The sequence below is a fragment of the Pan paniscus genome, chromosome 12, assembly GCF_029289425.2.
Source record: "Pan paniscus chromosome 12, NHGRI_mPanPan1-v2.0_pri, whole genome shotgun sequence".
Classification (NCBI taxonomy): Eukaryota; Metazoa; Chordata; class Mammalia; order Primates; family Hominidae; genus Pan; species Pan paniscus.
Window position 1 is genome coordinate 86265779 of NC_073261.2, and position 12474 is coordinate 86278252.

The 12474-nt window shown below is 40.2% G+C and overlaps 1 protein-coding gene across 14 annotated transcripts in view; it reads left to right on the forward strand.

Annotated features, from left to right (window-relative positions):
* Window positions 1-12474, forward strand: part of SLC8A1 (solute carrier family 8 member A1) — a 401197-nt gene that overhangs the window by 345870 nt on the left and 42853 nt on the right. For all 14 annotated transcript variants that reach the window (XM_024927577.4, XM_063594617.1, XM_024927576.4 and 11 more), the window contains 2 exons: window positions 2463-2593; window positions 6589-6688. In XM_024927577.4, the coding sequence (XP_024783345.1) occupies window positions 2463-2593; window positions 6589-6688 (231 nt within the window). The remainder of the gene's footprint in view (window positions 1-2462; window positions 2594-6588; window positions 6689-12474) is intronic.

A 12474-nucleotide genomic window follows, 5' to 3' on the forward strand; every position in this document is an offset into this window, starting at 1 on the left:
TATACTTTATTAAGTTTGTTTTTAAAAGAAAACTTTAAGTCACTAACACAGGAAAACTAGTATCATTTGCCACAAATAGAAAGTAAAATTTAAAAATTTTTACAATGGAAAAAAGTTATTAAATTCTAGCTAGATGATGGCAAGTGCTCTACACCTGAGAACTATTTTGACTACCTATCTTAAAAGGTACAAGTCGAGATATTAGGAACTAGTTACAGACCTAACAGCACCGAATTAAGCATTTCTTCCTGATCAGAAGGACTGAAGGATTTTTGGAAAAGAAAGAACCTTTTCACTCATTGTATGATTTGACTTCATTTGCTTATTCCATGTCCAGTTATTTAATACCATGATCAAAACCAGTTTAATTTCATGAAATGCTGCACTTAACAATGCTACCACATCAGCTTTGTTTTGTAATTTCTCTATTTTTTCTAGGTAGATTGCCTTGAGTCCCATTAAAAGCAGCTTGTCATTTATAAGTAAACTACAAAAAGAAGGCCATAATAAATATTCTCCCCCAATAGCTTCACAGTTTAAATAGATGTCCAAGTTGTAATATTCCTTCTTCTGAGAAAACCATTCTTGTTCTGTGTAAGTCTTCAACTCATCCATGTTCAGCCAAAGTTTCAAACAAAGATGCTAGCATAAACTACTGCTATGAAAACTACTAATAACATTATCCTGGGTTCAAGGATCACAAAGCAGTGGTAATCAAAATTATTAATTTCAGTGCTGGATAAATTGCACTTCATGTATCTCAGCCACCTCTCTTGACTAGACACACATAATTTTGCAAGGACAAATCTTGGAGAACCAGAACTCTTTGCCTTCCCTTGGGTCATAACTTCCCCATCCTACTATAAAAAATATTGCCACTTTTATAGTTAAAATTAATCTCCTTGCCCCTCTCCTTTGCCTCTGCTAACATTCAGCAGCTTCTGGCCAGTCCAAAATCATTTATTTTTAGTCTGCAACTAATTTATTTGGTGCCCTGTAATCTCTGAGGCTAGGAAAGCAGATTTTAAAATGGGCTTTTAGGATGACACTATAAAATGTATACTAAAGAATTAATCAATATGCTACATTCTCCTTTTGCCTTTTGTTGGTTTTGACCCTTGAAATATTAAATGCTGGCAGTGCCTCTAGCTCATTCACTCCCTGCCCTCACAACGAGCAGCTAGCCTAGGAACCATTCATTCCCTGCAACAGTTGCCAAAGCAACAATGGAGCCACCATAGCATGGTCTCTCAGCAGCGGGGAGGCCATGGGTCTTTGGAGGTAATGGGAGGTATGGACTTCTACAGAAGCTAATATTTAAATGCACCAGGCAGGAAGCCAGGACCAAACATCCCTTTTATTGGATGTCTTTTTAGTCAACAGCCCCCTATTGGAGGCACTTTGTCCAGAGGTCCTAGAAATGAGGCCATCAGGGCTGAGGTCTTTCCATATCAGATAATGTTTCATTGGAGACAATGTTCATTCCACTTAAATCTGAGAAGAAGTAGCTTGTCTTGTTTCAGCATTCTGGGCCTAAAGGATAAGGGTAATTATAGGACCAGTGTTTGCCCTTCTTATATGCATGGCCTTTTCAGTCTGGGATTTATCCTAATGACCTTCACAAAGAGAGAGCCAACTGTGAGCTTCCCCTCATTAATGGCCTCTTGGATCCATTAACATTTCCTCAGCACCCACCGTCCTCTCCTGGACTGTAAGCTAGGTGGTGGTTCTGGAAATAATTGTGCTCACATGGTGAGTGAGTATTTTAACTCCCGAAAGGCCTCACCCTCGCCCTCCCTGTTTACTTTAAGATTAACATGGCCAAGGTTTTCCTAACAAATTTTGGCTTTGCACCAGACTGAAGCAGCACTGGAGCCCAAGCATCTCACAGAAATATGGAATGGATGTTTTGCTGTTTAACTTGCAATAGGGTCTCTTGGCAAGAGAGAGGCTAAAGTCAGAATTTCCTGTTCCCCATCTCTTTGGGCCTCAGGCATTTTCTGTTGCCCCTAGAAAGTGGAGAGGAAGAGGCCAGACTCCGCCATCTCTGAGGGTCACTCTAGCACTTTCAATTGTGCTTCCCTTTGGTCACGTGCTGAAAGAATGTGTACAAACAGCCAACTGAGCCAGTGTCACAGGGAATAGCTGCGTGACTCCCTTAACATAGACAATTTACAGGCAGAGTCTTTTCTCAGTGATATGCCCCATACATTACTTTTCCTCAACTGAACTTTTGCATGAGCTTAAATTGTGAGATGTTATAATCACTTGCTGTCACAGTGATATGCTGCCTTACATGCCAAGTGTCTGTCTGGCTCTTCCCTCCAGCATCGTGATCTCACCCAGGGGGCTTTAGTAGGTCATTAGGGCTTCCTTCCTCCTTGGCTTTCTTATGGCAGAATCCAGGGATTTCCAAATTAAACAGAACACAGTGCTCACTCTCTGATACTTCCGTTTCACAGATGAATATGATGACAAGCAGCCACTGACCAGCAAAGAGGAAGAGGAGAGGCGCATTGCAGAAATGGGGCGCCCCATCCTGGGAGAGCACACCAAGTTGGAAGTGATCATTGAAGAATCCTATGAATTCAAGGTATGCTCACCAACACTGCCCACCAGGAGCCAGTCTCACCTTGGGACAGAAACTGTTCATAGGGTTGGCCAAAGCTTAAGATCCACCTGGAAAGAGTAGTAGATGTAATTTCAGGAACTGGCTTGTGAATTGAGAGCCTTTGGGGCCAAATTGGAATTATAGAGTTAATCAGGAACCAAGGAGCCCTGTAAACCAAACAGCATCAGAACCAGGGCCCAGCAGGAGACATCTATGACTGCACAAGGTCAGAGGTGCCCCAAAGGGAAGGTTTAATCTGAGGGGCAGCAAGGAACATGCAAAGGTGAATCCTAACAGATTGTTATGTGTGGAAGAAACCAAGTTCTATTTGAAAATGCTAATAAATCTGTCAGAGCAAGGCATTCACACTGCTGAAAATTAGGAGGCTTTTGTTTTGGAGGGGGATAGTAATATCTCCCTATGGAACATCCCATTGACAAGCTCTCATTTATATTTAATCATCCTCTTCAGATCCAAGGACATTTTAGTACAGTCAATATACCGAACGTAGAGTGCCTGCAACCGGAGTTTACAGTTGAGCTGATAAAATTGGATTCCCAGTTCTCTAGATGATAAAAGTCATTTTTGCAGAAGTTGAATGTGTGGGCCTCGGGATGGAGCTTAAGACTTTGAAGTGAAATTTCCTGTTGATCCTTAGCTGCTCCCTCTGTCCCTATGTCCCCTCCCATCCCTTCTACCCTACATGGTTCTAGCATCTGGGAAGACCACAGGGGAAGAAACAGTTCAGTTCTGCAGTGGGATATGAAAGGTGCATCCCCTCTCTTGCTTTCCAGAATTACAAACCCAGAGCACAGCAGTATTTTACCTGCTTACTTTTCAAAAGCAGACACTGTTCCTGTTTGAAACACCAGAATGAAGGTTTCAAAAGAGAGAATCAGAACACCAATTTAGAAGTTTCAGATTTTATCTGGACTTCTCATAATAGTCCCCTCTTTTCCTTTAGCTGGATCCATTAATTATTTTTTAATTTACGTCACAAATGGAGGTGCCTGATAGGAGACAGGTGGAAAACAGAATGTCTTTGAAATTAAAGTGGAATATTTTAAGATAAAAATGCAATTAAACTTTTTCCTTTAGGCCACTGAGAATCTGTCTGTTAACTCTTCTTTCACACATTTCCATAGGAGGAGGGGGTCAGGGGGTAAACAGTGGAACCAATGCTTTCTAGGCAGACCCCGATCATTAGACCCCCATTGTATGACACAGAACTTGGCTTGTTGCACAACCATGCCTGGAATGTGCACAAGTTCCCTGAAATTCCAGAAGTCGGGGAATCTCAGACTGTCCATTTCTGGTGACCCATCTACTCATCTTTTCTCCATGTGTGTTCAACCTCACTCTTCCTCATTCACCCTCTTTTCATTTGGAATCAGAGAGCTGAGTGCCATTTTCTGTAGCAGAGAGTCTATGGGTTGGTATTCCTGAAGCAAGCTTGCCCCTGCCCTTTGCCTGGGTTCTCCTGGGGAATTGTGTGTTCTCTCCCTTATGGGATCATCTCAGACCTTCCCCTTCCATGCACCCATGACAGGAAGAGCAATCATAGTAACTTCCCATAAGAAGCATTAAGTTAAGCAAGGCCGGGCACAGTCTTCCAGGCAGCAAAGCCTTCTTGGGTCCAAAGCCCTTTCTGGTAACCACTATAATGATCTGACCATTTGAAAGTGCCCCAAGTCTCTACATGAAACCAGTTGTTTGGGGTACTTATCTTTGTAGGATAGCTTCCATAGATTATTTCCAGTCATCTCTTCAAAGTTCATCAGTATAGTTACCATTAATACCTACGAGGCACGTTAGGGGCATGTTTTAGAACTGCCCTTACGTATCAGCCTAGATTTTATATTATTTAAGAAATCTCTTTTACTAGAACATAGGTATTTTAAAGAACTTACTCAGAGCTCCCAGAACTGTACCAGAGACCCAAATCTGGGTGGTACTTTTCAATGGCCCACTCTGCTTTACCCACTGAGTTCTTATTTACTATGGTGTGACTGAGGGCCTGGTTTTACTAACACCCATTGCTGAGGGTGAGGTTTTCACAAGCCTTTGAAAATCTAGTGCAGTGAAAAACTGATCACAAGCATTTAGGAACCTCCTAGGTAAATACAGACAACAGTGTCCAAGTTCAGGTGTCTGAACTATATCTTTATTCATTCCCATTTTTCCCATAGGTCAAGGAAGGATACATATGAAAATTAAGTCCTAGGAAGAACCCTGGCTATACTATAATCCCCCAGGATTAACATGAACTACAGTTTAAAATCTACCCTGAGTTTTACACACAGAAGTTTAGTTTATCTTAAACATTTGTTCTTTAGCAGCTATTTCTTGAGGAAAGTCTGTGCTCAATGTTAGAGAAGTTTATCTGTTCAATTGTTTATTTCCCAGGTGATGGGATACTCCGTCATGGATTCAGCACAGAGTGCCTCTTTGGAGAGAACTGTCCCAAGTTTCCACTACATAGGAAAAATCGAGGTCATTTCTTATTACATTCTAGAAGGCACTTTGAATTTGTAGCAGTGAGGATGCTCAGAGTACTTGATGAGATGTGGCTGAGTTGAGAGAAGAAAGATGGATGCTGGTCACGTGCTTCAAGTTATGGTGGCCAAGAGCAGTGATGGTTATAGCTGTTATCAGGGGCACCAGCAGTTCTAGACAGAAAGCTGGAAGCTGAAAGGTCATCACCCTAAGGACATACAATTCTTTCAAGAATAATGTCACGAATACAGAGTGAGCCAGTTGGAGATGGGCCCTTTCATGCTTATTATCTTCTCAATGTTTCAAGTCTGTTCCAATGACTCTTCTTGAGCAAACATGCTTGACATTATGATTTGGTTTTGGCCTTTAATACAAGGCTTTAGATAGCATTTTGCTTACTCCCAGTTAGTTGGAAATGTGCTCTCTTAAACCATAGTCGACTCAAGTACATTGCATAAAACATATACAGATTTCGACCTATGACAAATAATGTGTTTTCTGCCTCTTTGCAATTAGTGGAAATTCAAGGATGCTCTGACAGTAAGTGTGGATGTTTCGTAGACTAGTCACTGTGGTAGTTTCTTGGGATGAGCAGCCTTAGTGTCTTGGAAATGACTTTTCTCCCTGTAGTTGCCATGACTTGCAGTAGTGCTTTCAGTCCATCTGCTTACTTAGTTTTCTCGTGAATATTTGGCTGCTCCTGTTGTTACATTAACTGAATTTAGAAAGCTAGAGAGTACTGATTGTACAAAACAAGGTGCTTAAAAAGTTCCAAAGAAAAATAAGGGGTATGCAGCACAGTGCCAGTAAAGCAGGGGATATTTAGGGCAAGGTAAACTGCAGTGTGCCCTAAACCATAAGAACTGAACTTTTCTTATATTTTTGTGTATTCTTGTTTGCAATAGGAATAGGGTGAGCATGAGATTCTCTAAGAGGCAAGAGGCTGACAAAATAGTACCCAGAGACAAATCCATTTATTGATGACCATGCAGCAGGCAACCTGGAGACTCCATTATCTGGCTACATTTCATTGATAAACAAAATACAATAGCAATATTTTTTGGTTCCATAATCTGTCACTTCCGGCTATTCGCAGATATGTAGTGCTGAATAGGGCATATGTTAATTCACTTGCAGACGAAACACTACAGATGAAACCAGCAGAGAAGCAAGTTGGCAAAGCATTCAGGGGGACGGATGGGCTTTTGCAGCATCTGCTATTCTAAACACTGAGGCTATTCTTCATTAGTCAGTGAAGGAGACTTGTATTTGCTACAAAGAAGTTTCCATTTCAGAATGTTTCCAACTAAGGACCATGCTTGTTTGCATAATCATAACAGTGTTTGATGTCAATACTGTTGTTTTGAGCCTAACATCTGCTACCCTTTATATAACTCTGGAGTTTCAAAATCAACAAGGTCTTGGATTTCCTGAGGCCTTAGCAAACCCAGCATTTATATTTTTCTTTTCAACCTTTCTAGAGTACTGTGGACAAACTCATTAAGAAGACAAACCTGGCCCTTGTGGTTGGGACTAACAGCTGGAGAGAACAGTTCATTGAAGCTATCACTGTCAGTGCTGGTGAGTGCCTTTCTCTGCATATTATAAATTAAAATTGCCCAATCTGAGCTGAGTTTTCCTACTGTGGCTACTTGGTCTATGGCAAAGCACCAAAGGGCTTCCATGGCAAAATTAAGGGAGAAATAAGTTTATTTGTTAATGTATGCACATTTTAAAGACTAAATTGACTATCTAGATGAAGCAAATGTCTTCACACATGACATTTTCCTCCATCTATATTGCATCTTTCTGGAAATAGACAAGATAAATTTAAAGCGTTTTGTGTCTCTAATTCCCGAATAGCCAATCACTAGGCTTTGTCTGGAAAATTCCCTGTAAGCAGCACAAAGGTGGCCAAGTCAAGGTCAAGAAAAAAAGCAGCAAAATCCTAGGTGGAAAGGGAAGACACTAAGACACTTGACCACAACCATCTGCATCATTTTACACTCTCTTCAACAACATTCAACAAATACGTGTTTGCACTGGCTCTAGAGATAGAAATAGAATTACATTCTGTTTCTTCTTGCACAAGCAAAGTACAGAGTTTTATTTAGGAAGTTCCTACAAAATGAAGTGTTTTTCAAACTCACGGAGTCAGAAACATGAGGGAATTAAATAGAGAGAGAGGTGTCCTCTTCCTGTATTGTCAAACCCTGCCCATTCTTTGTGTGATTGTATAACGATAGAGGAAAGTCCCTCTTAAAGATTCATGAAAGCAACCCCGTCCTTGGATTTTTTTTCCTGTTCTTCTGCTCCATCTACACTGGCTCTCTTTAAAGATCCCTGCAGGCTCATCTTCTACAGTTGCAACGAATTAACAAAGGTAGAGTTTCCTAAATACGTAGTGATTCCCAAGCTGTAAAATTTGGAAACTGTGTCACTAGCAGTTGGGCCATGATTTCTACCCCAAATCCCTTTTTCCAGTCTGCCACAGGGTAATTTGACACATCTCCCAAGTGCTGTGAGAAGAGAGGGTAGTAAAAATTTTATGCCTGTTTATTATTAGTGTGTTTATAATCTTGCTTTGGTTTTTTGCAATTGAATATATAGTGGGAATTTATGAACATTAAATGGTGGGTAACTGCTCAGGAGAGTGGATTTGGAATTTGCATATAAGCTCTAATAGAAGGAGGGGTAAACTCTCTTTTATTTCTTATGTTTTTCTATAAATCTAAGCTTAATATATGAGGCATGAGCTATACTCCCTCTTAACAGACACAACTAAGCAGACAAAAATTTCTAGAATAAGAAACTACTGACGAAGCCAATAGTAGAAAATATTAAAAATTAACAAACTCTTTTATGGGCCTTGACATATTAGAATTGAAACATTAAAAGCATCCTAAGCCTTATACTGAGCCATTTCTAATCATTTCTGTTTTCTCAGCTGCAGGTATATGAGCATTTGTATAACAACCATAAGCTGGCCATCATTCCTTCGTTTTTCTATGTCAATTATTGTTCTTGGTGCAAGGCACATGACAGCGAATGCAACAAATACCCCTGCCCAAGTGGAGCTTACAGTCTAATGGAGGATACAGTAAATCAGACAGATACATTAAAATAAAGTATATTTATGATGATAAGTTTGTCATAGAGGAAAGCAAAGCTGTGGAAGGGAACAGGAAATACGTATAGAGTCTGCAATTTCAGAGAGATGGCCGAGATGACCCCATCAATAGACCTATTAAGGCCAAATTTGCTTTTCTAGCAGAGGAGTGGTTTACGTTGGTTCATTCACATAGTTTTATGACTCTCAAGAACAAGGAAACATTTTATGACCAGTCTATGGCAATAGAAAAGGGCAGCTTTAAACAGTGAATGGGATTATGCTGCCAACAAGGCCAGTGTCATGTATTTGATTCTGGTGAGAATAGGTATACAGAGAAACAACTATAAAGATGTTAATACTGCCTTACTTAAAAGAGGTGTATTTTGACTTGCAAACACTTTCATATGTTGTGTTTAATATTATAATTATCGTTTTCTTACGATAATTAAGGAAGAATCTGAGTCTGAGAGAGGCAACATGTCTTTAGAACAGACCTTAGATCCTATATCTAATGAAGACTGTTCCAGTGTGCTATCTACTGCCCTTTAGAAGAAGGAAATTTCAAAATGAGGAAAATTGCTCCCTACTCTCACAGAGAGACTGGCCGCGTCACATTACCTGCGGCCATGGTGTCATCATTTCATGATGGAACTAACTCCTGCCTAGAGCTTTTGAAGAATTGTTAATAACTGAGATATGAAACCTCTCAAGTCTTCTTGTCGTACAATATATTGTGCTTTATGTTTCTAAATGACTGCTTGGAAATAAGGCACAATTGCTTAGAAATTCACAGGCTGCTGGGTAAATCGACCTTATTTACAATTTTGAGAAACAACATATCAGAAAATCAAACCCATGTTTGTTTTAAAAGCACCAAATTATACGCAATTACATGAAGGGCAGTTTCAAAAGTGGAGTATTTGTCTTTATGATTAAATTTAACTGTCTAAAGAATGTCAGTATTCCTAGGCTGTTACACAGGCAATAAAATTTGTAAAGCAGCATTTATTGAAGTCAGACTTTCATTGGATTTTAAAATTTCATGGCTAAATAGTTGAGAGTCAGTAGAATTTGCCTTATTACAAATATTAAATTGCTTTTAAAGGGCTCTACTGAGAGGTTTCTTTGCTATGCAATTTTCTGTGCAAAATTAACTCGGTATATCTCGCTAAACAAAAATAATAATTTTGTAAATAGGGATTTGCTTTTCTTTCTCAGTAACTGTATTCAAACTGGTTTCAAAGTCAACCCTGTGGCAATCTTCTTGTCCCTCTGCTTTTTCTGAATTTCATAGCTCAGTACTTGGGCCTCCTGTGACCATAATGATTCTGCAAACCCAGTTCTTTTAATTCCATATTTGAAGAGTTAAAGGATTTATGAGAATCCAGAGATTAGGAAGGGATTAAGCAGTTACATCCTGGCAGTTCTCCTTCTGTTTCTTCCTGGGTTGAACACTAGGAACAGTGGGTTCTGCAGTTCAATGGCTGTCAAAACTTGCAAGGCAAGTCCAGTACCACGAGGTGCTGTTAAGGTGTGCCAGCATATGCCCTTCTCCATGAAGCCAGCATTCACTGTCCAGTTTGAGTTTTTCCCAAATCTCTCTCCTTCTACCAGGGCAGAATGGTGAGTCGACTCTAAAAAATCGTGTGCCAGCTGAGGTATCAAGGGAAACAAGTGTGTCAGAGAAGAGGGCAAACATTAGCTGGATAAAGGGAACCAGGATGCCAGTGCCAGTTCCACAACCACCATATTGTTCTTCACAACAGCTTTGGGCAGAGGTGAGGCAAAGGAGAGAATGATTGCAAGACTGGCTTTAGAGACAGATGTGGGTTTGTGTCCCTGCCTTCCAAAACCTCCCTGGGTGACTCCAGGAAGATTACTACACCTCAAGATCTCAGTTTGCTCATATGTAAAGTAGAGATAACTGCTTTATTCATAGAGCTGCCATAAGAATTAATTTAAACCGTGTGCATTTTCACAAAGGCCATCTGTACATGAAAATACCAAAGTTGGTTGTTTGGGAGGCAATTCTGTCATAGAACCTATAATAAAATATGATCAAATTTTGTGCAAATGCAGTTAATTCAATTTAATTAATAAAATAGCTATGGGACTAAAAACACACTGGTTAACTTCTTTCTTTCATGGTATCGTGCATACCATTTTATAAATAAGAACACTGAGGTTTGGAAAAACAATGTAACTACTTGCTCAAGAAGCAAAACTGTTAAGGGGCAGTACCAGGCAACAAATCAGCCCAACAGTCTCTCCAGCATGAAGGGTGCACTTACTTGCTGTGCATGAGGCCTGAGTGAACACACATGTAGAACACACGTATACACAGGTACACAGAGACATGCATGCATTGTGCGAACACAGACACACACATACAAATCAGGTATGCACGTACACAGAGGCATACACACATACAAAGACAAAGATACACAAAACATGCATACATAGACATGCACATTATATAGTAGATATTTGTTTGGATATTGGAGCTGCAGCTTGAAATAGAAATGTTTTTTTTTCCTTAACATTTGTTAGGTCTCCTTATAGTCCGGTGCACAAGTTCCTTGGGGAGGATGCCAGTCAATTCCCTGAAGAACAAAGGGAAGAATTTGTTTTCCTAGGTGCACCCATAGGCTTCTCCTGCCTAGTAATTTGTGACATTCTTTGAAGTCAACACACTCCTCCCTCTTTTACCTAATGTTAAATATCCAGCATTAAAGAGTTTCCTGAAATTGTTTTACTTTTGACATATCCATTTGCATATCAGACATAGTATGTATTGGCATCTTTATAATGAAAGAATAGTCAAAAGTGGCTCAAAAAAAAAAAAAAACTCCAGCAGTTTTGGTTCTGTCTCTTACCAACTGTATAATCTTGGCAAAGAATTTAACACTTCTAATTTTTGGTTTCATCATCAGGAAAAGGAGAGAGTTGGACTAGGCTAGCTCTAAGATACCATCCAATACTGAAACATGGGAGCTCTGTCGATGGCCATTATAGTCCTACAGTAGCCCTGATGGGGATTTTGCTTCATGGCCCGTTGGATTTTGACAATGGAAAAGCATATCTTGCCCATCCTCTGGCTTGCCTAAACTAAATATTCAGCACAATAGCAGCATACACTTCACTTCTGTTCTTCTAGAAGGAAGGGGATTAGAGGAGAGTTGAAGTTTAGCCTCAAAGAAAGCCAAGTGAGATGATAATTCAGAAGTGCCTATCTTCTTGTTACATAATTGGATCTCGGGAATGCCAGTGGAATCTTCTACAGTATAAGGGAAGACATTCTACATGAGGCCCAGCTGGTGCATGCTGCTGACCTGTCCACACTTACTACATTTCACAGCAAATTAAAGTGACCCAGTTCCAGCTAAATAAATAAGTAGAGGGCATGTCACCTTAGCCCACCAGTCCAATATGGATACTAGTTCAGTTTAAAGGATGCTTCTGTCATCAGTCCATCCATGCATGCTTTGTGGATTAATATCCTCAATTATTTAATATAAAATACTGTCAACTCAGTGGTCCCCTGGACAATAATTCACTTGACTATCAGCCTGAAGGCTAATCTACTCTAAAAGTCTTAATAAAAATGGTACCTCAAATGAGTTTCAAGGGATTGCCATGAAATCTGGTCTAAGCAGGAGACTTTGCAGCATCTCGTCTGTTATTGAACATCATTACTATGGGGAAATTGTCATTACTTAACCCTTGTGATAGCCTTAGGTCATCTGAAAATCCAATTTAAGCAGTTAAAAATTCTGCTAGGGCCAGGCACGGTGGCTCAGCACTTTGGGAGGCCAAGGCAGGTGGAGCACGAGGTCAGGAGATGGAGACCATCCTGGCTAACACGGTGAAACCACCTCTCTACTTAAAATACAAAAAACTAGCCAGGCGTGGTGGCGGGCGCCTGTAGTCCCAGCTACTAGGAAGGCTGAGGCAGGAGAATGGCATGAACCCGGGAGGCAGAGCTTGCAGTGAGCAGAGATCTTACCACTGCACTCCAGCCTGGGTGACAGAGCGAGACTCCATCTCAAAAAATAATAATAATAATAATAATTCTGCTGTGTCAGATTTGACATAGCCTCAGTGTGTCTAGAAGACAACCAAAAAAAGGAGGAGGGTGTTACCAATGGGATTTCTCATTTTGCCCTTTTTCTTATGTGATATCAACATTCATAATTTTCCTTTGTCTAAAATCATATGTTGACTGAGGTTCATGAAGAAGGATGCTAGTCTCATG